Source organism: Panthera tigris, chromosome B1, assembly GCF_018350195.1.
Source record: "Panthera tigris isolate Pti1 chromosome B1, P.tigris_Pti1_mat1.1, whole genome shotgun sequence".
In the NCBI taxonomy this organism is placed as follows: domain Eukaryota; kingdom Metazoa; phylum Chordata; class Mammalia; order Carnivora; family Felidae; genus Panthera; species Panthera tigris.
This window is the reverse complement of record NC_056663.1, coordinates 85,577,010-85,604,375: the sequence shown is the minus strand read 5'-3', so window position 1 is coordinate 85,604,375 and position 27,366 is coordinate 85,577,010. Positions and strand designations below refer to the sequence as shown.

General features: G+C 41.8%; 1 protein-coding gene across 2 annotated transcripts in view; it reads right to left on the bottom strand.

Annotated features, from left to right (window-relative positions):
* Positions 1-3,439, bottom strand: part of MAML3 (mastermind like transcriptional coactivator 3) — a 412,351-nt gene extending 408,912 nt beyond the window's left edge. For both annotated transcript variants that reach the window (XM_042983864.1, XM_042983865.1), the window contains exon 1: positions 2,144-3,439. In XM_042983864.1, coding sequence (XP_042839798.1) covers positions 2,144-2,614 — 471 coding nt within the window. In that variant the 5' untranslated portion in view covers positions 2,615-3,439. The remainder of the gene's footprint in view (positions 1-2,143) is intronic.
* Positions 3,440-27,366: the final 23,927 nt, after the last annotated feature.

Genomic DNA, 27,366 nt, shown 5'->3' with positions numbered 1-27,366 from the left:
CTTAGGTTCACAAAGTGAGTCTCCCCATAGGTGGAAGTGCGCGAGGGTGGCGGGGAGAGGGAGGCCACGCGGACTGGAAGAGAAATAGGTACGAAAAGGGCACGCGAGATACAGTCTAGATGCAGGTCCAGCCCCGCCTCCGGGTACAATCAGAAAAGCTACAGTGTGTCAGTGGCTTTCGGCTTCCTGTTTGTAAAGCCAGAACCTCCCTCCCTGACTTCGGTGACAGACGTTCTTCCTCAAAACAGAGTCCGCCTCTTCTTCGCGCTCGGGCTGGATCGGGGGCAGGAGGAGTGTGGGGCGAACGCAGCGCGGGCAGCCGCGGCGGAGGGGGCAGGGCCGCGGGGCGCAGCGCCCCTCCCAACCGGGCGGCCTCCAGGGCAGAGCTGGGCCGCCAGGCGGACAAAGCGCCTCCCGCTCCCTCCCCCACGACCGCGCACCGAGAGGGAGGGGGAAGGCGGGATGTGGGAGGTGGAAGAGGAGGGGGTGGAGGGAAGGTGCAGCCGGCGGGACTGGGCTGGATCGCGCCGAGGAGGGTGGGGAGGAGGAGGGGCTGGGCGGCCTCGGAGAACTGGGAGGAGGGAAGGATTCTTGAAGCCCAAGATAAACAAATTGTTCCTCTTCACGTGCGGGGTGGGGGGGAGGTGGAGAGGGTGGGGAGCAAACGCTGAGGCCTCTCCTCTTCCCCTCCCCCCAGCCGGCTCTTTGTCAAGGAGCGTCGGCCGGAGTGCCGGGCGAAAGCCGGAGGAGGCACCGACACCACCGGGGGCGCCCAGGGCTCCCAGACCCGGGATGTGCGCGGTGTATAAACCGCACACGGAGGGGGACGCCCACACCGGGCCCTGCGCTGCGGATTGAGGAGCAGTCGGCCAGGGAAGCCCGCGACAGCGCGCGGCCGCGCCGCGCTCCTGGATTCCCACAGCCGGGCGCACCCCGCACAGGCGCGCAGCCTGGAGCCAGGCGGCGCGGTGGGGGAGGGGGCTGCAGACACCTTTCCCAAGCTTCCGGCCTCCCCCCCACCCCCCAACACACACCCAGAAAGGAAAGCAAAAGAGCAGGAGAGAGAAGATAAGAGAAAGGATTCTACCCTCAGGGTTAGGGGGTGGGAACTGCCCCTTCCTCCCAGGGAAGTTAAGCCATTGGCTGCTCCTCTACCTCGAACCCACCCACCCAGCCATTTAAGCTTCTTTCACCTCCCTGCTACCTTCCACTTCTCCCGGTATTACACTATCCTGGAAAGTTGGCGGGGAGCGATGTGGAGGTTGAAGCTAGCAAGCTCCGTGCAAGCAAGTTTAAGAGGAGGAGGAGAAAGAATCCCCAGTGGAGTTAGCGTGGCCCGGACCCTGGGCGCAGGCCGAGGGCGTAGCTCTCCCCTGATCCCCACGCCCGGCCGCTCCCCCCACCCCCCCCCCCGACCCTCGCGGCCGCTCCACCTGCCGGACCAGCCTCGGGGCTGGAGCGGCGAGAGAGCGCACCCGCTCCCCGCATCCGCGCGCGCTCCCGCCAACGCGCGCGCGCAGCCACCCTCGCTCGCTTCTCATCCACTTCAAAGTTCATTCACAAAACTCTCAGACTTTCTCAGCCCAAAGGGGGTTAGCTAGGGAGAAGAGGCGAGAGACTCTCCCTTCCCCTTCCTCCCCCCAGGGGTTGAGGGCCTGGTGCCCGCCCAGAATCTGCAAATGCATCAATTTCTCTCTGCACCCGGCGGTTGTGCTGAGAGGGGTGGGTGAAGGGGGGGGGCTGGTCTGGAGGAGCGAAGCGGCACGGCGAGGGGTGGGGTGGGGAGTCGTGAAGAGGAGGAGCGAGGTTTCAACTCTGGGTTCACTCTCTTTCAAATCGGTATCTAAGAAAGGGAGAGGGGGGGAAACTTTTCCAGTGCCTCACTCCGACGCTTCACGCTCCCTCCGCCCCTCGCAGTCGTGACTGGCTTCTCCCCTCTCGCCCCCTCTTCCCCAAATCTGACAACCCTGACAGATTAACAGGTAGCGACGACGACAGCTTTTTCCTCAGAAAAGTTGATGTTAACCCTTCGGTTTCAGCCCACCTCGCCACCGTGCAAATCAAACACCCGTCCCCCCATGTAAGAAGCTCCACGCCCCCCCCCCACGCGCGCGCCCCACGCCTGCTGCCAGTGCGCCCTCACCATGATCAGCGTGTGGTTCCTCTGCTCCGCCGAGGCAGCCTCCGCATCTTGCTGGGGTTTGCTCTGGTGCTGCTGCTTGCCCGTGCCGGCGCCGGATTTCTTGGCTCTCTGCTCCAGGGTCCGCTGATAGAGGCTCACAGTGTCCCGGCGCTCCAGCTCCAGCTGCTCCACCTGAGCCTGCTGATACCTGTTCTCGCAGTTGACGTGGTGCCGCCGGCAGCCCTCGATGCGCTGGCGGAGCCGCTCCACCACGGTGCTGTGCTTAGGGACGGCCGCTGAGCCGCCGCCGGGGCCCCCGGAGCCGCCGCCGCCGCAGCCGGCAGCGGGGTGATTGCTACTCGGAGCAGCGGGAGTACTATTGGGAGTATTATTCACACCGATCCCGGCCCCGCCGAGGCTGCTGTTCAGGCTACTGTTGATGCAAATACTACTGCCATTCGCGGCAGCAGCGGGGGCTGCGAAATCCCCCATCCTGCTCCCCGGGCACACTATTTTGGAAGAACTTTTTTTTATCCACCCCCCTATCAGCCTCCTCCTTGGGTCCAAGAATTAAAATAGTTTAAGTGGAACGCGGGGGAGACGCAAGCACATGGATGGAAACAGCGATCTCGACGGGGCGAAAAAAAGGGGGAGAGATTTTGGGGTAGGTTTTTTTTTGTTTCCTTTTTTTAAACTGTAAAGCTCGAGGGGGAAAAAAGAAGGGGGGGTGTTATCAGAATACCATCAGACACCTATCAACAAAAAGAATCACAACAAACTGAGCCAGCAGCAAATCGGGTTGCAACTCAAGGGGAGATCCGCTCCTCTCCTGCCTTCTTTTTATAATCCATTATTTTCTAATAAATTCCAGGAGATTTCCGGTGGTTGGCAAGCATTTTCTCCCTACGTACCGAAAAATACACCCCATGTACACACACAAGCATATGCCTCCAGTGCGGACACGCGCGACACACACTCACTCCACACCGCATCGGAAAACGGCAAGCTTGCTTATTGCAATTTCCTTCCACAAAAAAGTTTTGGTGTTTATGCCGCCCCGTGTTCTCAAAGTACTTTGGCTGCTCAGTTGCATTTCACAGGAACCTAGATATCGAATCCTCGGGCTGGGGGAAGTAAACACATGGACAGTCCGAGGCGACTGCAAAAGTAGATCGGTGAAGTCCTTTGCAAAACGCCGCGCGGAGAGCAGCCCCTAACGCTCGGCTGGGCTGCCGCTGCCGCCGCTGCTCCTGCCACCATCACAATGATCAACTGCTCGCCGCCGCCGCCGCCGCCGCCGCCTCCTCCTCCTCCTCTCGCTCCTCCACCTCCTCCTCCTCCTCCATGCCAGCGGAGTGATATCAGGACGCGCGAGCTCAGTAAACACGGCAGCGGCGGCGGCTGGAGGCCGTGAGACAAGCCGGGGGACACGGCGCAAAACCCGGCCCGGACTCACCCGGCAGGAGCGGGCGCCGCACGCACCGGCACCCGGCTCCCGCCTCCCTCGCCTCGCCCTCCCCGCCTCTCCACGCCCCCAACCTCACTACTACCCTGACTGGAAGCTGAGCTGCCGGAAAGAGAGGAAGAAAAGATTCTGGGGGATCTCGGGAATGAATCAACTTTTGACCTGTGTGTGTGTGTGTGTGTGTGTGTGTGTGTGTGTACACGCGCGCGCACGTGTGTGTGTGCGCGCGCGCGAAGATGGCCGCGTGGACGCGCCTGGCTGGATTTCCTTATTCCAAGCGAGATATCATGCAAGCCCAAGTTGTTGTTATACATTTATGCATTATATTGCAGAACTGTGCATGACCAGGCAGAAACATTGAAGCTTCACAGCAGTTGTCTGTCATTCCTACCCATGTGGAAAGAAAAAGGCAAATGAGTGACTCGTTTTTAAAACCCAGGTAATAAGTCCTTGCTTGTAACAACCCTGCTTATGGACACTTGTTCAAACTCTAAGCCAATCTTAACACACAAATGCCGAATTCTGAACAAAAAGAAATAGGCACAAAAAAACCTTGGAATTTTATTTAATTCTCTGTACATGATTGTTGTTATTAAGGCAATTGTTGTTTTAGTTACCCTTGGAAAAAAATTAAAATAAAGCAAGCAGGGACTTGGAGGTGAGACTAACAGTACATTTTAACAGACTGTTTTGAACACTAGGTGCTAATGACAGCAGTAATTAAGGGTCCTTCGTAAATCAAGTGGAAAGATTGCGGATTTCATGGACTAGAACTATAGGAAAAACACAGCATTTCACAGTTTGTCACGACCAAAACAAAAACAAGCAAAAATAACAGGCTTACCTTATTGCTAGATATATTTCTTTCTGTTTAAACGAATGTACAATAACTATAATTAAAATGGAATAACTACCACAGAAAGCAATCTAAACTTTCCTTTGTCTTTCCAGCTATTGAATATTTAAAAAAAAAAACAAAACCACTAAGGATCAAACATAATATCCTTGAATCTGAACTTAAGTAAATGCATATACATAATTTTAAAAAAAATTTTAATGGAGAAACAACATTTCTGTGATCATCGGTATTACAAAATCTTGATTGTGAGCTATTAATAATAAGGCATTTTGTATTATCTCAATAAATCTTATAGAATTAGTTTTTAGGGTAAAAATACACCCCAGTTTTCTAAAATAGCCAGGAATAAAAGAACTTTGGATCTCATGCATTAGTCATGAGATCTGATTTAAACCATCTTCATTTCTTGCCATTGCAGATTAGCATAGGATGCTATTTCTAACCTCATAATGTCAGCAATAAGAAGCTATATTTTTCTTCAATTAATCAGGCCTATATGGTAAACTATATCTTTAACATCCACTGGATTATATGGTAAAATGGGCAGCAAAATATTGATTAATGTGGTGTGAGATTACCTCTAAGCAGCGAAACCAAGGTGAGAGCGTATCTTTCATTGAAGCTCAGAGGGCTACTTAGTAAATATACAATTCTCTGTATAGAAACTGCCCCTCCTTCAAGTCTGTTAGAAAATTTAACGAATTAGTTCTATAGCAAAAAGTCAGTTCAGGTTCTAACAACATAGAGAAAATTATAAGAAAACGACATCACAAAGTGGCCTTTGTCTTTTTCACATATTAACTATATAGTATCTCTATTAATTCAGGAAACACATGGCCTCGCTGCAGAGAGGAAGCTATGACTCTGCATTCACGCTATCTCTCTTCACTATACTTCAATTCTCATTCCTTCTCCTACCCCAAGCACCTACATCGCCCATAAAAGACTGCAGTTTGATTTACAGAGGCAGCAGGTTTGAGGGTCTTGAGTACTGTGTCTTCGTTTTTGAAACCTGTGTTATAATTCTAGCTTTTCCTGTGACTCTGAATTTTTCACTGAGAATTTGTCAATTTTGAAAAAAAAAAATGATGGCAATAGCAGCAACATGCATTCCTATCAAGCTGTTTACCTCTCCAATCACGAAGGGAAACCAAAAATACACAAGAATTTGCATCCTTCCCTTTGAGGGACCAACAGGTGGAGGAGCACACTTTGTGGCTTTACCCCAGAGGTCCCCAATGACAAATGGAGCTATTCTTGCACAACTACAGCATAGTTTGCTGTTTGAGTTTAGTGCATGAGTGGACTATACAAAAAAGAAAGATTGACTCCTCACGGTTCTATGTACACACACACACACACACACACACACACACACACTGGCACCCATCTTTCATCTCATCAAGATGGTGAGCCACAAGCTCCAAGACCAAAATGTAGGGACAGGAAAGACTGTGAAGTTGGGTAATAGGCAATATGGGGGAAGAGTCTTTGAGGAAATTGACCTGGGCAGTACTCCACTGTGACATACTTGAGGTAGAAACCCCATCCTAATTGTGCAGGCTGATTAGATGAAAGGAGCAGGAAGTGAACAAGGCTTGAGTCTTGAGCAACATAGCCAAGTCATCCTGAATTAGAGATGTTAATCTACTCCCATGACAAAAGAAACAGAAGCTTTTATATGGGCTGCTCCTGGACTCTTGTGATACACTCCCATAAGGTTGCCAGCTTTGTTGGTCACCATCCTAAAGAACTCCTTGGAAGTCATAGAGAAGTCCAAGTTCTGGGGAAGCTATTTTAGTCCCTTTTCCCTACCAAGCACTCTGATAGCATGACCTTCTTTATCTCTCCTTTGAGCCTGCTATGAAGCAAAACTTCGAGATGGGAGCTATGGACACATCCTCAATGCTGTTGCTGTAGAATAGCAAAGAAATCTGAGATGCCATAGCAATGATGAGAAAGAAATTATGTGGCTGCCTCCCCAGACTTTGATGATATCTCTCTGGATACCAAAAAGAAGAGCATGATGAATAAGTACCTGGACCAGGTTGTCCTGAGGCTCTGGCTCTGAGCCAAAGCTGGCAGTTCTAAGGAATTGAACCAGACTCACTTTTCTTTAAGCCAACTCTGCATCATCCTCCCATGTCCATCTAATAGGGCCCAGTGTCCCGGCGTCAAAAAAAAGAGGTCTTTGTATAGAAACTCCAGTATACGTGCCACTAATGCTTCCCTGTTAATGCGGATCAATAGAACAGTTTCATCATTGTGCCGTAAAAGAATACTTGGTGACCAAGGTAGAGTAGGAACTCTCTGCTGCCCGTCTATGGGTGAGCAAACCTTTGTATATGCCCACACAGTGGGCCCTGGTGGTCCTGAATTACTAGCAGCAGTGGGGTGTGCCATCAATTGTCTAGCAAGAGCTATCTTCTCACTAGTTTCACAGATACAGTTTTGGTCTTCTGTGTGCCAGGTACCTGTATTAGGCCCTGGCACTGGCAATACGGCATGGCAGTGGAGGGCACAAATGAACCTCAGTGATGGGCAACTAGCCTCAGAGCAGTTGAGGCAGTGATGGGACTAATATGAGGTGGGTATGGGAACACATAAAAGAGGCTTTGAGTGCAGGTGTGGGGATCTAAAAAGGCTTCCCCAGAACTTACTCCAAAAACTGGGTGGAAGTAAGCCAAGCAAAAGTTGGGGGTGGAGGTATGCAGTGGGGAGCTAGGAGACAGCTCGAGCAAGGCCCAGATCCATTTCAGCAAATCCGCCAGTCGTTCTCTCCCCGGAGCATGAATGTGGGAGGATGTACTGAGAAATGAGACCAGGGCTGGGGAGGTCGGCAGGATCCAGGTTGTACGAGGCCATCCAGAAGTTTAGACCGTATTTCTGCAACAGTGCTGCCATTGAAAGAATTAAAGTTGATTCACTTTTTACTCTGGCAATGCAGTGGATGTATTAATATAGTGTTTTCTAGAGTATGTTCTGAAGAACCTGGTCCTGTAAGATGTTTCACCAAAAAGGCTTCTAGAGCCAAGAAAGTTTAGGAGATGATTGCTACCACATCTCTCTCAAAGATTCATGACCACATTGAAGGCCACTAGAAATCTTGCAGCAAAGCATACTTAGTTAGCTGTGTTTAACCTAGTAATGCCCAAATCCTGTTATGTCCCACAGAATGAAACATATTAGAGAGAGCTCTGTGTAGGAGATAGTAAAAATCAAAGACAGTTCTAAACCCATTTAAGTTCACGATGATTACCTGGGCAGGCAGCCTCTGACAAATACTGAACTCCCTTTACCATCTGCTCTGCCAGAATCACTAGCACCCAAGGCTCAAGGCCCTTCCCTAACCTTAACTGGGTGTGTTGAGTTCTGACCTTTGAGTAATGGGAAAGTAGCAACACAAAGGCACAAATCCCAGAAGGATGAATTTGACTAACCTTTCTCTGCATTACCACTTTGAGCATGTTATATTAATATCTATCTATCTATAATAAAACCTCCTTATTGGGGGAAAGTTCGGCTTTATGTTTTTAATTTATTTAAAAAATTTTTTAATGTTTATTTATTTTTGAGAGAGAGACAGAGCGTGAGAGGTGGAGGGGGAGGGAGAAAAGGAGACACAGAACCCGACGCAGGGCTCGAACTCACGAGCTATGAGATTATGACTTGAGCCTAGTCGGAGGCTTAACTGACTCAGCCCCGCAGGTGACCCTAAGGTCAGCTTTATTTAACTGAAAATCGTAATTATGTAATATCTTTAAAGATATAGAGTTTCATTATTTTTGAAGCATGTGCTCTGTCTAGCCTAACAATTATTGGCCTCTTAGAGTTATTTTAATGATCTCCTTCTACCTAGTAAACCAATTGTATGTAGGTGACATCCCCCATGGACTAGGGGTGTTTCAAAGTGTGTTTCCTTGAGCATTTAAATATTTCAAGCAAGACCATGTTTACATGATTAATTTTCACTTTTTATTAAGAAAGGGTTTACTAAGCTCTAGACCATGTCATAAATTTTGAGAGGAATATGAATTAATGGGGTTTAATTTTCTTATTCATGTATTTTAGTATGTGTATAATAGTTTTATGGCTATTAGGAGAAAGGTTATCTAAAGTCCATGGCAGACAAAATTTTTAAAAACCCTTTCATTCTGCTTCACTCTAATCTCAGTGCTAAATAATTTGATATAATAAGGCATCTGTCTTGAACAAGGTCTGGCTTCCATGAAAGATGTTGAAGACTTTTGAAATTAGGGGAAATATTTATAAAATCTTTTATTTATTGAAGGCCCATCAGCAGAAAAACTGTTAGAAACAGTTTAGAACAGTTTAAATAATTGTTTAGAAACAATTATTTAACAAATAATCAAAGAACTTAATAATGTACTTTCTTGTAAGCATTTGCTGGTAATCAGCAATAGCAAAGGATATAATTTTAATTGGCAACATTCATTGAAAACTGACTCTATTCTAGGTTCTCTTACTTTCCCTCACTTCATTAGTGAAGAAACTGAGGCACAGAAAGCTTAAGGAACTTTCCCCAAACTAATCTCCAAAGATTAAAGGTGGCCAAGTCTGAGTTCATACCCGGACAGTCTTACCCCAGAGCACATACTATTGAAGGAACACAATGTGGAAATAGGTTGCCCAGGTTCCTTCAAATATTAAGGTTCTACATTTCTATGAAACTAAAATTACTGTGTTTTACCCCAATAACACTTTAGCAGCGGCTTGTTGCTGCAGTTTCGAAGGCACTCAGTTCAGGAGCCCTTTTCCAGAAAGCTGCCTTTGCCCGTTGCTCCTTCAGCCCCTGTTCTGGGTTAGTCACTTCCTCAGTGTTCTGAGAATCATGAGCGTTGCCCTGTCTTGACACTTACATGATCACATGGTACTAATAACTGTCCATTCACTTGTTTATCTCTCACTTGTGTTTTCTTGGTCTTTGGACCTAGCACAGAGCCTGGCTGGGACAGAGCTCTGTAACAGTGTTTGGGGAGTGAGTGTTTGGGAAAGAGTGAACCGTCCACAATTTACCAAACTTACACAACTGGAAAGGGAGTTGTGACCAGTCCTGAACATTTGTCCTGGAGGAAAGGAATACTGTGCTTCTATTTTGTAGGAGCCATTTGGATGCAGTATAAGAAAATCATAGTATGATGTGATCTATTTTTCAAAACGCTATTTCTCAGGAGTTAGAGGTATTCTATAAATTGGCTTAAAGAGGTGCAGTGGTGGAAGAGAGTCAGATAAGAGTCGAGCCAGCCTCTGACAGATCCTCTCACTGCACTCTACTGTCATCATGACACAAGGGGAAGGGGCTCACGTTAATTGTACACCCATGGCCATATGTCAGATATTAGGTCAGGCTTTTTCCAACACTAACCAGCTTAATAATCCCAGCACCTCTTAGGAGGTCTATAAAGCAGAGTGGGCCCAAATGCACTTGTAACATGAATTCAACTATATACTCTCAGTTGTGTGTGTGTGTGTGTGTGTGTGTGTGTGTGTGAACAGCTACTTCATCTGTACTGAAAAATAAACAGTGGAGGAGAAGGGGACGATTTTGGAGTTGCTGAGAGTTGGTAGAGGAACGTACCAAACCACGCATACTTATTTTACTTCATGGATAATGTAAGGGTTTTAAGGTAATTGCAACTACATGCCTGAGAAAAATGTAACTTCCCCGTATTATGACTCCCATTTTCTGGATGAGAAAATGAAGTCTTAAAGAGTTTACATAACTGGGATTCAAATCAGCTCCAAAGGCCCCATCTTATGCACCTGTCTGGTTTCACCTTTGTGCTGTTTTGTTGTTGTTCTATAGGGCTTGTAGCCATTCTGTCGCTGCTCTTGTCATCCATTCAGCAAATATTTATTAACTATTGGCAGATCCTGTGTTAGATACAAGGGGTGCATTCTTGAACAGAAACATTTTCCTCTCCAAGGGAGCTTAAGGAAATGTACATCATACAATAGGCTAACATGAGAGAAGTATAGTCAGCTCTTGATTGACCAGAGCTCGAGGGAGAGGTAGGAAGAGTTCTGTCCCAGTTAAAACAAAACTAGTAAGAAGGGTATTGGAAAAATAATCAACCTAAGCTCTGTTAGAATTACACCCGATGTTAAGGAAAGTTTTACGACCCTATACACGCCATTCCAAAGGTAAACGACAATAAGAGAATAGTTTAAGAACACAAAGCATCCCCTTCATTGTCTGATGAAAAAATCACACAAAGCTACCTGTTTAATGGTTTGATATTGTGTGTTCCTTAGCTGTGCTCTCTTTTTAACATTGGAACAGAGCCTAGGCAGCATGAGTTTGTCTCTGAGCAAACTGCATTCTTCACTGTTACTCTAGTAGACAGTCTAGGTCAGCGGTTTTTAAGCCATGTTGAGTCCTGAGAATTCCCTCCAAGGGCCTCAGGGGCTGCTGTATGGTGGGGGGAGGAATGATTGGGGCTTGGCCACTCTTCAACCTAACCGCCTTCTTTTCCAAATTGGAGCAAAATTTCCCTCGAATAAAGCGTTCTACAGCTGAAAAGAGTTTGAAAATAGTTCTATGTTTCATCTTGTTTCTGCTGGCAAACTCTCCCTATTCCCCCACCCAACCCTCACCTTCCATCACATACATGTTATCATTTCATTTCTTCTTGGTGTCACTAAACCCTGGTTCACATTGGCTCTGAATCAGTTAACTTTGGCTCCAAAGTTTCATGATCCACTTGCTAAATGTCAGCTTCTTCAAATTTCTCTACATTCCTCTAAGCTGGGCAGGTTTGAGAATGGCCCAACTAAGTGTGCAACAAGATGGAGAAAACTATTTTCTAGAACTCCGGCTGGGGACTACTATGCATGTTCAGAAGGAACACTAGGATTATCCGCCTGGAATAGCAGTGGGGTGGAGTTTGCAAGTCCCTAGAATCATGCAAAGGTAGATAGTTAATTATCTGCCTGCTACAAGTGTGTGTCCTGATATCACGGGGTTTTCGTCCTACTGAGTGGGGTGTGCAACTTTTGGACAGAGGAGGGGAGACAGCTACTAGTGATCTAGGCTTTTCTGCTACCCTCAGTTTCTCCAACTAAATGCCAAATAAAGTGATCTCAAGGACCACCAAATGATTAACCTATCCAGGTCATTCACGTTCCTTAGTATAGTCAGGCCTCAGATTATATGCTGACCTTCAGTGAGACCGGAAATAATCTAACGTAAAATGTGACCATTTGGGGATCAGTATATTAGTTATCTAATAATCTCCCATGAGATTCAAAACAAAGGTCTCAGCTTTGGCTGTAATGCCCTTCATTTCTTCTGCATCCCCTCTTGCCAATTCTCTGTTAAGGAAAATCTTCAGCATGGGAGAAGTAAAAAAAAGTCTGCGATACTTCAGCTGCCATAAGCAACAGACCTGGCACAGAGATGGAGTAATGTCTGCCCAGGACAGTGGAAGTTCATTGATCCAATTCTGCCCACCATCCATGGATGAGTAACTGACAGATGTTGCAAAAAGACAAGAAGACAAGGCTGATTGGCAAGGGGCAGGAGTCACCCAACCTTAAAATAGAAACAGTGTGGCATCCGTTGGTTAAAATAAAGTTCCAGTCGTGGACATTTTGCAGGTTGATGTTACACAGATTTGTGTCATTAAAAACCTTTTTTTTAAAAAAAAAAAAAGAAAAAGAAAAAGAAAACCTTTTTTCTCCACAAAAAAGCACTAGTGTTTATTTATTTATTTATTTATTTTTGTAAACTATGTTAATCCACCTTATGTATTGTTGTTTTGTATTTCTCAATTACCATGCCTACGTCCTCTGGTAACAGAACACTTTTATACCTTTTCAAAACCTTCCTACCTACATTTTCAGCCCATGAAGTTTGCAGAGGGGAGAGGAGACAGAATCCCTCTCCTGGCTCCAGGGGTACACTGGTCACCCAGATCACCTTCCTCTTGACCACAGTGATTGATTCAAAGATGGGCATGTGACTGAGGCTGGTCCAATTAAAGCTCTCTCTGGGAATGTTGCTGGAACCACCAGAAAAGGAATTGTCTCTCCTTCAGAGAATCATGGAAGTTCAGGACAGTAATATAAGCTTGGAGCCGCCTAGGGTCAGTGTTGATATAGCATGGACAGTTTGTTTGAAAATAAAGCCGACCCAGAGGAAAAGAGAGCCAAGAAATGGAGGTAGTCCTCATGGCACCATTTTTGTCCTGGATCCAGATGGGCCTAAAGCCAGGTTGCCCTGGAAGTTCCAGTTATATGAGCTAATGATTCTCCTTTTTCCTACATTTTCCTTCTTTCCTTCCCTTCTCCTCCCATTCTTTCAAGTGTGTGTGTGTGTGTGTGTGTGTGTGTGTGTGGTATGATTGAAATATCCATCAGTTAGGGACTGGTTAAATAAATCATCTCTGAATAATGAAATCTATGCAATAATTAAAAAGACTCATGCAAAGCTACATATGAATCGTTAAATTACTTATTATAAAAAGAGTGAAAGCAACTGAAACCCTCTATTGGGAGATGAAATAAATAAAATATCTTATATCCATACATTCAAATAAGCAACTGTTAAAATAAGTCATATGTGACTAATTGATTGACATTAAAAGATAGTCATGACATATTATTGATTTTAAAAAGCACATTATGAAAAAAGTTACAAAAACACTCATTTTATAAAATTATGTAGTTTTTGTGTAAATAAACCTGGAAAACTCTTGAAACCTAGTTAAACGTTTTTACGCTGGGATTTTAGGTGCTTTTTCTTATCATTTATTATTTTCTTTATTGCTTTAATTCTATATGTATATATAGTATAGAAAATGAAAACTTTTGATTTTTTTTAGAAAAAAGAAAAACAGAGAAAGAAGGGAAGAAAGGAAAGGAGGAAGAATCTGAAGAGAAACAAGAATGGGAGTGTCTATAGTTTGAAGTTTGCCTAAATGATTCAGGAAGATTCAGGGAAGAGGTGACACCATTTCATGAATCTTAAAAAGGTATTTCCCAGGTGGACAGATGGGGAGAGGGCATCCAGAAAGGCAAAGGTTCAAAAAAGCAAGAAGCCATGATGTCTTAAGGAATAAATTTTCTGATATAGCTAAATAAGTGCCAGTAAATTAGCAATTTAATCTTAATAACTAGGACAGAGTCAATTAAAGTCAATGTTAAAACAAGGAATGTCTTATCAGGATTGTGTATGGGATGTACAAGGGAGAAGACAAGTACTATACCTCAAGGACACTGGTCTCTACAACCAGTTGCTGACCCACATCTCTCCTTTGAGGTCTATTAAATATCTCTAACTTAACATGTCCAAAGCAAAACTCTTGTTTTCCTGTCCAAATCTGCTCCTTCTCTGCAGTGGTTAATTTTGTGTGTCAGCCTGACTAAGCCATGAGGTGCCCAGATATTTGGCTAAACATCTTTTGGGGTGTTTCTTTGAGAGTGATTTTGGATACGATTACCATTGAAATCAATAGACGGTAAAGCAGATTGTCCTCCCTGGGGTGGCTGGGCCTCATCCAGTCAGTTGAATGCCTGAACAGAACAAAAAGACTGACTCCCCTGTAAGTAAGAGAGTATTCCTCCTGCCTGCCTTCACACAGAAACATTGGACTTTTTCCTGCCTTCACATTTGAACTGAAACACACGACTACTTTCCATGTCCTGAGTTGCTGGCCTTGGGACTAACACTGTACCATCAGCTCTTCTGGTCCACAGTTTGCAGATGTGCCCTGTAGATTTTGGGCCTTGTCAACTTATAATCATGTGAGCCAACTCCTTACAATAAATTCCTTTCCCTATATTTATAGACATCCTATTGATCCTGTTTCTCTGGAGTACTCTGACAAATATATTCTTCCTTCTCACAGAAGAAAAACGGTGGAATGAGTCTATCAATACCATGGGTACAAAAACCTTGGGGTCATCCTTGACTCTCCTTCTTCTCTCACACCAAAGGTTCAATCCAAAGCAAATCATGTCAGCTCTACCTTTAAAATATATCCATAATCTGACCACTACTTATCTTGCCTCCTGTTACCATCATGGTCTAAACTTCCATCATCTCTCATCTGGGCCAATGCAATAGTATCCTTACTGGTCTTCCTGCTTCCTCCTCTGCCTCTTTACAGTCATCTGTCTGCACCACAGCCTCAGTACTCCTTCTCAAACATGTCAGATCATGTCTAGCCTCTCAAAACCCACTAATGGTTCGCATCTGATTCAGGGGAAAATCTAACATCCTTATCACAGCCTGCAGGCCCCTGTAGGATCTGGCTGCCCCTTCTACCACTCCAAGTTCACCCTCTTGCCTTGCCTCTTGCCTTTTGTCTCCTTTTTCTTTCTCTCTCTCTCTCTCTTCTTTTTTTTTTAATAGGCCAGGAGTTCCTTCTGTTGAAAGAGTCTATTCCCAGATAGCCATAGGGTCCTGCCTCACTTCCTTCAGGTATGCCCCGCAGGCCTTCCCTGCCAGCCTGTATGAAATAATCTTCTCCATCAGCTCCCTACATCCTCTTACCCTTCTTTGAGGCATGTTTTGCCACCAGACACGTAGTGCATCTTATTTTATCTTCTGAGTCCCCTTCTAGAATATGAGTCCATAAAAGCAGACAATTACCTTGCTTCTGTATCCTCTGCACATGGAGCTGAGGCTGGCACACAGGGGCACTCAATACCTCTTCGCCGATGAACTATATTTCTTTCCATACATGAAGGAAACAAGATATTTTTGATGTAATAATAGTTAACAATTATTGATCACATACTATATATTGGGCACTATGCTGTGCTTCTTACATAAATTAACTCACTCAGTTCTCACAACAACCCTTGGGGCCTCAGAGCGTTTTCCGAATGACGAGAGGGAGGCAGAGATAACTTTACTAATGTCACATGCTGATAAGGGGCGGAGTCTGGCCCAGAGACCAGGCTCAACCAGTAGGTCTCTTATTCAGAATACACTTCCTGCAAATTCATCAGTAGGCACTGAAGAACAGCCAAGATGAAAAAGACTATCCCCTAATTGTATTCCGCAGGGATGAAAAATATTTCCCACCATATAGTATCTCCATCAGTTCCCAGCTAAACAGCACAGCAGAGTAAACACAGAGTGGAAAGCTCAGGGCACCCCCCTGCAGTTCACATTGTGACACCTGTGAAGCAATTTGGTGGAGACTAACAAGGTAACAGCAAAGGCTTGCTTAAAAACCTTTCTCAGGTCACATATACCTTGTACAGTTGGTAGGAGCTTCACAAGCCCATTTGAAGATGCACACAGTCCCTTTTACCCTTGTAAATGTATTCATTTGTGTGCTTAACAAATATTTACTGAGTACCATTAGGTGTCAGGCACAGTTCCAGGCACTGGAGACATAAAATATCTTCTTTCATTGACTTTCACCCCATTTGTAACAAAATGGAGCTTATATATCAGTGACTTGGAGCTAAACTCTGTAGTCAGACTTGGATACAAACCCCAGCCCTGTTGTTACTGATTACATGACCTCTGGCAAGTTATGTAACTTGTCTAAATCTCAGTTTCTTTGTTTATTCAATGGAGGCAGTATTGATGATCAGATCTACCACACCGGTTGGTTTATTAGGGGGATAAAATGAGATTGCCTGATGCACCCTAAGCATTCAGAAACATACTACCCATGATGGCGAGAGTGGGCTAGTAAAATCTTTGTGATTTTAAATATGGTTTTGTATGTATGATGAACTTGGAGTTTTCCAGCTAGAGTCAGTTCCTCTTAAGTGATAAGAGCTTGTCCAAATTTTAGCATCTTGAAAGAGAGAAAGTTCAGTCCACATTTTCAAGCAGAATGCTAAATTTTGTGATGAAGTCATAGGGTCTTACACTCACAATTAGACATCATAATAAGGCTATTAAAAGAACCCTGATTCATTAATTCGTTCATTCTTCTTTCCTTCTGGGGTTATCTGGGAAAGCTGCCCATTTGCAGAGAGCTCCTTTGGCTATCTTCCTTTGCCTTTCAGAGCCCTCAAAACAAAGTTCTTAAGTACCTCGTAATGGGTCCATGGGATTGTTGATTTTGTTTATAACATTTCAGAAGTAACAATTTTTATACTACTAATAGACTCATTACAAAGTATAAGGGATATCTCAGGTGGTTTCTGAATGGACTAAATATTCATATTTATTTATAGGCTCTTCTGCCTTCATGGACATTAGACCAGGAGTTTAAAACCATAAATTCTAATCCTGGGCCTAATACTAATTAACTGTTTGATCTTGACTTCACTGGGGCCTTGGCTCAGGTCATGATCCCAGGGTCAGGGGATGCTTACCTATCTATATCCTAAGGCTATTGTCTACATCATCTTCCAATTTTAAAATTCTACACTTGCCCATAAATAAAGCTAATCAACAAGAAACCTTATCTCCCCTTGGTCCATGGAGCTAAATGTGAGGACACAGGGACCTATTAAGGAACCGATGAGCACAGGGGCTCTAGCATTTCAAGTTGTAAGCCCCATATAACAAGACAGGAATAAAGGATAAAAATGATAACATCCATACATCTTTTCTAAGCATAAACATATGTGATAGCTACATTCATTTCCTTGAAAAATATTTGAATGATGTTGGGCATTTAAAACTCACTGAACATGCAAATGCTAATATATCTAATACCATGTACAAAAATTACATGACTTTCCTTATTTGTTGTTCAGTGACTCTAACCAAACCCATGCCACGTTTAGTTAGAATCAATGTTAGATTTGAGACTCAGTCCAGATCAGCACTTCAGAGGAGCCCGTCTTCAAATGATGAGTTATCATCAGGCACATAACTTTTTGAGGGGTTTGGGATCCTTTGAGATAAAAGGGACACTTTCAGCCTGAGCTCCTGATGAAAAAGCTTAAAACTATTCTGCCCTTGGAAAACAAAAGAGCTCATCCAGGACAATTGACTATATTTTGCAGATTGAAAGGGATCATTGAGTAAATGTTTTGGTGCTAAAATCCTCCCGGTGAGGAAAATACTCTCTAACATTCCTTTGGACTCTACATGTCAGGCTCCTTTGCACAGAAGAATGAGTCTGAGGTGTTTTCTGAAGAGAGGTTGGAGACAGGTTGTCAGAGTGGTGGCTAAGCCAGTAGTATTCTGAATCCATTGAGCTCTTAACTACTGTCCTCCATGAGCCAAGCAAGTTAACCTGGGTCCATTGCACTGCCTGAGAAGAACTAAGGAATAAGTGACTATATTTTTACATGTCTGTTACTTTACGAATGTGTGGTGTAGTGTGTGTTTGATGTAGATCAATGATTGATTCCCTGAGCTTGATAAAATAGGGTGCTAAACAGAAGATAAGGCATTTTAAGAATCCTCACCACTGCAGAGAGGTTATTTTGCATAAAATAGGCACTCGATTTATGAACATTATAACTAAATAAGGTAGAACAAGTTTAAAACATTTACCCTCTTGAATATTTAGTTGGTCACAGTCCTAAATTTTCCCTAACTCCCCACATGACTGTGTATACTTACACAATTGAGTAGCTATTTACAAGAATCATCCAAAAATGAACATCCTTAAGAACAAGTAGACATGAAAAGAACTGATTAGAAATTTTAGAAAAGGGCACCTGGGTGGCTCAGTCAGTTGTGTCCAACTCTTGATTTTGGCTCAGGTCACGATCCCAGGGTCATGGGATCAAGCCCCTGAGCATGGAGCCTGCTTAGGATTCTCTCTTCTCTCTCTCTCTCTTTCTCTCCCCCCACTCACACACACACTCTCTCTCTCAAATAAAAAAAAAAAGAAATTTTAGAAAAAAATGCGTCTTATAAAATTAAAAATCTTAATAGATGGGATAAGATTGAGACTGACATCAGCCAAGGAGAGACGTGGAAAATAGTGCTGGGGAATTCACACCAAAGGCAGCATATGGAGACAAAAACTATGAAAGAGAAGTCGAGTCATAAATAATAGATGGAGAGGCTCCAAAATAAATCTATAGGCGTTCCAGGGAAAAACAGATTAAAGAGAAAGACAGAGAAACATTCGGAGAGATAATGGCTGAGAATTTTCCACAGTTGAAGACATCCTTGAAAAGTTCACAACAAATTCCAAACAACATAAATAAAAATAAATCCACATTATAGGGAAACTGTAAAACATCAAGGGAAAATAGGACAATCCTAAAAGCTACCAGAGAAAAAAGACAGGTTACATATAAACGGGCAATCAGGCTGGTAGCAGTCTCCTCATCAGCACTGATAGATGAAATAACTATTCAAACGGCCAAAGGAACATAATCTCCTATCTAGCTAAATTTCACACTGAAACTAAACTATCATGCAAAAGAACGACAAAATAAACACTTCATCCATGGGAAATTTATGCCTTATAGACCCATTAGAGAATTGTCTTGACTACAAAGAAAAGAGCCTAATAATAATAAAACAATGGCTAACACTTTACACACACCAGCTACTTTTAATCTTATGATAACCCTATGAGGTAGATATATATTTTAGCCCCATTTCACAGTAAGGAAACTGAGATACAGAAAGATTAAGATCTCATAGCTGGTAAGAATCGGGATTTGAACCAGGCAGGCTAGGGAGACATCGGATGAAAGAAATAATAAGTAAAGAAGTTGACAAAATAAATGGAAATGTTTTAAATAACCATTGACTGTAAAAAATAAAAAGGAAAAACTAAAATTCTATATAATAATAACAAGAGTTTTTCCATATGTATCTAAATCATGTTAACACCCTCAGTGTATTTAAGAGAATGGTAATAAATAGTACCTTAAAAGTTTTTATAAAAATTTATAGTTACATAGGTTAAAAATGTAAGGGTTATGACAAGGAGAGAAAGGCAATTTATTATAGTTTCAAGATCAGTGAAGAAAATTAAAAGTAGAATAAAGGCATTTATCAGTTCAGCAGAAAGCAAGAAAAGGAGAAGGGAAATTATGATGAGGAAAAGAATGGTGAAAGGAAAACAAAATAAAGACCGTGGTAAGGACATGTTCAAATATATCACTAATCACAGTAAATAAATGTTAAATGAAATTTGCATGTTAAAGGAACTTACTGATCCATTGTATTTTTAAAAATAGCCAAGAAATTTTATTATCCAAGTTTTATATCTGCCTCCTACAGATTAGTATTATTTTAACCAATGATCGATTGAGAACATTCAAACAATGTATCTTGCATTTCTAATTTAAAAACCCATATTTAAAAATTGAGACTTGGTGTTTACATAACCATGATGATAAGGGAAATTAAAACCCAGACAGATGAATATTTATAAAAACTGATATTTCAGGAAAGGACTTGAAGTAAGAAGTCCTTTCCAACTGCTCTTTAATTAGAGGACAATTATTTTAAAATAGAGTTTTTCCTAATTGTACTCTGGACTATGTCAAAGGAAAAACATTTAGCAATCTTCAAGCTTTTACCTCCTAAAATTTTAGATAGATTGCTGTTCAGAACAATTTTCTAATCAACATTATAGGAAATCTTCTATTTGATAAAAGGCCAAATGTCTACATACTTGAAAGTCGAGATCTTTTTAATGTATTAATGCCATCTAGTATCTTCCACGCTCAACCAGAAGGAATAATTTTTATTGTCTATGTGCCTTATGAATATGAGATTAAAATGTAATTCTTGTTGATCAAAACTGTAGATTCCACGTCATGATTAATTCCAAGAACACAGATTTCTGCATCTTCCGTGGAAACCGTACTTTGCAGTAGGAACAACATTCTCAGTTTTCAGGTTGTCATTTTCTTGCTCTTTTTGATTGCAAAGTGCAAAAGATTTCTGAATAAATTGCCTGCACATCGAGAGCTTCCTGCAACTACCACCACAATCAATACAGAAAACCGTTTCATCACGTTAAGCCTCCCTCTTGCTACCCCTTTAAAGCCACACCCACTTCCTCCCCCCCATCCCTATTCCCTGGCAACCACTCATCTTTTCTCTACTTCTATAATTTTGTTATTTCAACAGTGTTATATAAATGGAATCATTCAGTATGTAACATTTTTTTCTCAACCATCATTATTCTACTGGGTTTCATCCAAGTTGTGTTTATCAATATTTCTTTCCTTCTATTGGTGAGTACTCTTACTTGGTGTTGATATATCACAGTTTATCTGTTCACCCATTGAAGGACAACTGGATAATTTCCAGTGTGGGGTTGTTATTAATAAAGCTGCTATTAATATTCATGTACAAGTTTCTGCATGAACCTAAGTTTTCATTTCCCTGTGGTAAATGTCCGGGAATACATCGCTGAATCATTTGATAAGTACATGTTTGATTTAAAAAATGCCAAACGTGGGGCTCCTGGGTAGCTCCACCAGTTAAGCATACACTCTTGATTTCGGCTCAGGTCATGACCTCACAGTTTGTGAGTTCGAGCCCCACATCAGGTTTAGCGCTGCCATTGTGGAGCCCGCTTGGGATTCCCAATCTCTCTCTCTCTCTCTCTCTCTCTCTCTCTCTCTCTCTCTGACCCTCCCCTCAGTCTCCAGTCTCTCTCTCAAAATAAATAAACATTAAAAAAAAATCAAACTATTTTCTTGAATGGATGTGCTATTTAACATTACCACCAGCAATCTATGAGTGATCTAGATTCTTGTCAGCATTTTGTGTTGTCTTTATTTTTAATTTTATCCATTCTCATAGGTATGTAGTGATATCTTGTCATTTTAATGTACATTTCCCTAAGGGCTAATGAAATTAAATATCATTTTATGTGCTTACTTGTCATCTATATGTTCTGTTTGGTAAGGTATGCGGTCATGTCATTGGCCCATTTCCTAATTTGATTATTTGCTTATTCACTATTGTACATTTGAGAATTCTGTATAGTTTTGGGGGCACTTGTGTGGCTCAGTGGGTTAAGCATCCCACTCTTGACCTTGGCTCCTGATCTCATGGTTTGTGGGATCCATAGCTGCGTGGGGCTCTGTGTTGATGGGCACAGCTTGGGATTCTCTCTCCCTCTCTCTGCCCTTCCCCCACACGCACACCCACTCCCTCTCTCTCTATCTCAAAATAAATAAATAAACTTTAAAAAAAGAGAATTCTTTATGTTTTCCATATACAAGTAATTTGTCGGATATATGTTTTGCAAATATATTCTCCCTGGTTGTAATTTGTCTTTTCATCCTCTTAAGAGTCTTTCCCAGAACAGAAGTTTTTAATTTTGATGAAGTTCAAATTATCAGCTTCTCTTTTTATGGATTCATGCTTTTGACCTTTTCCAACAATAAGTTGAGCCTATTTTTGTGGATTTCTGTCTGGGTTCTGTATTCTGTTCCATGGATCTATGTGTCTATCCCTCCAACCATGCCACATAGTTTTGATTACTGTAACTACATAAGTCTTGATCAGGTAGGCTGATTCCTCCTATATTATTCTTTTTTAAAAAAAAATATTTTACCTATTCTAGTTCCGTTCTCGTTTCATAGAAGTTTTAGATAATCTTTTTAAATTTTATTTTTATTTTTTTAATGTTTATTTATCTTTGAGAGAGAGAGAGAGAGAGACAGAGTGTGAATAGGGTAGGGTAGAGAGAGAGGGAGACACAGAATCAGAAGCAGGCACCAGGGTCCAAGCTGTCTGAACACAGCCCAACGTGGGGCTCGAACCCATGAACCACAAAATCATGACCTTAGCTGAAGTTGGACACTTAACCGACTGAGCCACCCAGAAGCCCTAGAAGTTTTAGATAATCTTAATTACAAAAAATCCTGCTGATATTTTTATAGGAATCACATTAAACTTGGGGAAATCGACACCTTTATTGTGTTGAGTCTTTCCATTCATGAACACAGTATATCTCTTCATTTATTCAGATCATGCTGTAATTTTCATCATACAGATTCTATACATTTTTGTTTGATTTATATTTAAATATTTAATATTCTTTGGAGCATTAGTAAATGGCATTGCATTTTTTAAAATTTCAGTTTCTACTGATTTACTATTAGTATATAGAAATACAACTGGTTTGGGCATGTTAATCTTACATCCCGCTACTTGCTAAACTCACTTATGAGTTCTAGGAGGCTTTTTGTTGTTGTTGTTTTTGGTAGATTCCTTTGGATTTTCTAGCCATACAATCATGTTACCTGAAAATAGAGACATTTTTATTTATTGCATTCAACATATTGTATTTTTAAAAAGTTAAATTTTGTGCTTTGTTCAAGATACACAGCTTTAAAAGATTCTGAAAATATGAAAAAGAGAATGGAAAAAGATATACCAGGTAAGTACACACACACACACCAGATGCTAGGGATTTTTTTAAATATTAGAACAACTAGAATATAAGCATTAATAAATATAAAAATGGGATACTACATAAGTACCAATCCACCAAGAATACCTAATTATCATAAACTTCTTCTCAACTAACAACATAGTCTTGATTTATCAGTAAAGCAAAAGCAAAAACTGACAGTTATAAAGATAATTTTGCAAAATATGGTGTGATGCTCAAACACACTTATATATTAAAAACTAATTGGCGGGCACCAATTGACTCAGTTGGTTAAGTGTCCAACTCTTGGTTTTGGCTCAGGTCATGATCTCATGGTTTGTGAGTTCCAGCCCTGCATCAGGCTCTGTGCATGGAGCCTGCTTGACATTCTCTCTCTCCCTCTCTCCCTGCCCCTCTCCTGCTCACTCTCTTTGTCTCTCTCTCAAACATAAATAAGTAAAGTTTAAAAAAAATTTTAAAAGAAAAAATTAATTGGGGTGCCTGGATGGCTCAGTACGTTGAGCCTCCAACTTCAGCTCAAATCATAATCTCACAGTAAATGAGTTTGAACTCTGCATTGGGCTCTGTGCTGACAGTTCAGAGCCTAGAGCCTGCTTCAGATTCTGTGGCTCCCTCTCTCTTTGCTCTTCCCCTGCTCATGCTCTGTCTCTGTCTCTCTCAGAAATAAATAAAAAACAGTAAAAAAAGTTTAAAAAAAACCTAATTAATCAATCAGAAAAAATTACAAGGAAGTAAAATTTTGAACAATAAAGTTATCAAGTTTGAGTTAATAGGGGTACACACACACACACACACACACGCACATATACATCCCACATCCAAGTAATAGAAAGTACACTTTAATCAAGCACTAGTGGAACTTGTTTAAAATGAACCATAAAAAGAGGTTACAAATTTTAAAATAAAGTTGCCATATAGACCACAGTCTCTTGTCATGGTATGTTTAAATTAGAAACAAACAATAAAAAGAAAATCTACAAAGCATATATCTTTGAAATATTAAATATACACTTAAATATCCAATGATTAAGTAGGAGATCATAGTGGAAATAATAAAATATTTAGAAATAAACACTATGAAATTACCACCTGTCAAATACAGAGATGGGCTAAAATGGTACTTACAGATACATTTAGCTTTAAATTCAGTTATCAGAAAGATAAGAAAACTGAAAATAAGTGAGCTAGAATAACAGAGTAAACCTGGAGAGACTGAAAGGTAGGAAATGATAATAATAAAGTTGAAATTAATAAAATAGAAAACAAAGAAATAAGAGAAAGCAAGCAAATCCAAAATCTGCCCTTTTAAACTATTTTAAACCTAATTATTTGAATTGGTGAATCATTCACATGGTTCAAAATTCAAAATGTATGAACTAGCATGTAATTAAAAACTTTCATTTCTTTTAAATGGCCATCCAATTTTCTTCTGAAAGACAACCAATATTATATTCTTTCTCATCTTTTGAGTGATTGCTTTTATACATTAAGCCAGTATACACAGCATAGTGCCCACCTCCATCTTTTTAGCTCAAAGATGGTAAGCTGGATATATTTTTCAGATCTTTAGCAAGACTTGAGTAAGAGAGAGAAGGGGAGAGGGAGAAAGGGAGAGAGGGAGAGAAGACACAAACAATATTGGGAATGAAAAAGAGGACATAACCATGGATGTGGTGGAGATTGTTAGTGTCTTAATATTTATCGGCATAAATATTATGCCAATAAGGTTTCATATGTATGTCAACAAACTGGAAAACTCAAATGAAGTAGATGATTTTTCAGAAAAATATTAACTATCTGGGTCAGTCATGGACCAGTCATGAAAACAAAGCCTCTTCAGGTGATCTAATAAGAATTTAACACAGGAGATTTGCTACAAAAGGAGAACCTCAAAGAGAAACATCAGGTAGTGAGGCAAACCTAAGATTAGTACCATCAGGAAACTGTTACCACCTCTGGAGGGGGCTGGAGGGATCAAGGGGGGTACTGGCATTACTGGTGTGTAAGCACCAAGGTCACTGACAGGAGCTGGATCTGTGGCAGGGGCTGAAAGGGAGCTGGACCATGGGGAAAGGCTGTAGGAGCTGGAACCCCAGAGGAGACAACCACCTCTGGAGGCAAAGAGAAGACAGGAGAAATGGTGAAGCTTCTTCCTCCCTCCTGCCCACTAGGCTTTGGCCAGTGCTTACCATTGATCAGAACTAGCTAATTGAATAGGGAATCTAAGAAATGTAGTTTGCAGCAGGAAAGCAGATAAATGATCTGAGAGCAAATAGGCAAAAAAACTGACATCATAAAATAAATTCTAGGAAAAAAAATCCGAACAATAAACCAGTTACCATAAAACCAATGAAATCTGCAGGTAAAATATTTCCTATACCCTTCCCAACCTCCTAATCTCCAAAGACCCTGGACCCAGACAGTTTTAAATTTTTTGTTTTTAATGTTTATTTATTTTTGAGAGACAGAGAGACAGAGTGAGGGGTGGAGGGGCATAGAGAGAAGGAAACACAGAATTTGAAGCAGGCTCCAGGTTCTGGACTATCAGCCCAGAGCTCGACATGGGGCTTGAACCCACAAACTGTGAGATCATGACCTAAGCCGAAGTCGGATGCTGAACCGACTGAGCCACTCAGGTGCCCATATGGACCCAGACAGTTTTATAAGAATTAAACAGATAATCCTAGTATTATATAAGTTATATTAGATAACTTAAAAGTAGAAAAGCTACCCCATTTATTTCATGAAGCTATTATAACTTTGAAACTAAAACTAGAGAGGGATAGCATAAGAAAAAGATAATCATAAAACAATCATATCTCACTTATGAACATAGACGGGAACATCCGAAGTAAAATAAAAACAAATTGAATTCAACATATGTATATGTATATATCTATATAAATGATACATCATAATTAAATGGAGTTTTCCCATCACGCAATGACGTTTCAACATCATAAAATATATAAATGTAATCAGCATTGTCAGACTGAAAGAGAAAAATCATTCTGAACAAATGCAAAAAAAAATATGTTGGGATAAAATAAAATATTTAAAGTTTTTAAAAATCTTAGTAAATTATGAATAGAATGGAATTTCTTTAAATCTTATTTCTAGACTCACCGTTTCCACTTCATCACCTAATATTTTATCCTCAACCCAACTAAATCAGGCCATAATCTTCACCATTTCACTGGCAAATTTAATGGAAAACTGTTATTTTAGTGTCTTAGCAGTTTTTGACACAGAGGATCTCTCTCCCTCCTTCTTGCAATAGTTTCTTTCCTTGGCCACTCTGACTATACTCCCCTGGCTTTTTCACCTGGATCAGTGGTCATCCATTGTCAATCTTATTCGTTGGTGCCACCGTATATTTCTGATATGTAATGTTCAAGTTCCCTGGAGTTCAGCCTTCCATCCTCTTTGTTCTCCCCCCTCTTTATACTTGACTCCTGAGTGAATTTTAACCCTACGTGTGCACTGATAACATCCAAAGGCATATCCAGCTCCAACCTTTTCATCGACATCTTCAGTAAATGTATAATAAGTATCTCAAACCTCAGTTGTCCAAAGCAGAACTCTTGGTTTCCCTTCTTCCCTCACCAACACCCAAACTTTTCCTCTTCAGAATCTTCCTAACTCTGTAAAGGCAACTCCATTTTACCAGTTGCTCAGTCCAGATGTGTACGGTCATCCTTAACTGTTCTCTTTCCCTCCATTTTACATCCAATCTATCATTAAATCTTGTTGATTTTATCTTCAAGCGTATCTTTAATGCAACCAGCTCTTGCTACCTTCACAGCTACCAACACAGTCCAAGCCAGGATAATCTCTTATGCAGTTGACTTCAATTTCTTCCTGATTGGCCTCTCAGCTTTCATTCTTACTGCCCTATGGTCAATTCTGCTAACAGCAGCCAGAAAGAGTTTCTCAAAACATAATTCAAATCATGTCCCTTCCTATGGCTCCCCTGAGTCTTCTATCAGTACTCAGAGTAAATTCCAAACTTCTTGCCATCACCTAGGTGGTCTGACAATACTGCCTCAGTGACCTATGTCCTACCGTTCTTCTTGTTTGCATCCTTCTAGTCATGTGGCTCTTCATCTGCTTCTTGGACATACAAAGCTCATGCCTGTTTAGCATTTCTTTTGTTGCTCCCTGCAAAGACTGCCTTTCTTCCAGCCCTTATATGACCTGTGATGCTCAATCATTTCCCCTTTAAAGAGTCTTGTCACCTCGCCTTCTAGAATCTCAGTGACGAACCTGAAGTGGATGGCCTCTTCAGCCTTAGCTAAAGAAAGCCACCTTGTTTATGGTTGTACTATTTCCTGGGATAGTTGTATCTAATGCCTGAGCCTTACAAGGGTATAACGGCCAAGCCCTCCTGCCCCCACTTACTCTAGCCCCTGAATGGGGTCATTGCACCCAGAGCTCCCTATCAAAATGGACAAGGCTGTTGCTGGACCAGCACTGCAATTCAACTTCTCTCTCTGCCCGCTCTTCTTTGTTTCTTCTCACTTCCACAGGTGTTGGTCCCAAGGGCACTTCCTAATACATAAGCTGCACACTGATTTCTATCTCAGAGTCTGAGACATGCAATCCACCTGGCTTATTCAATTCTCTGCTCTCCTGT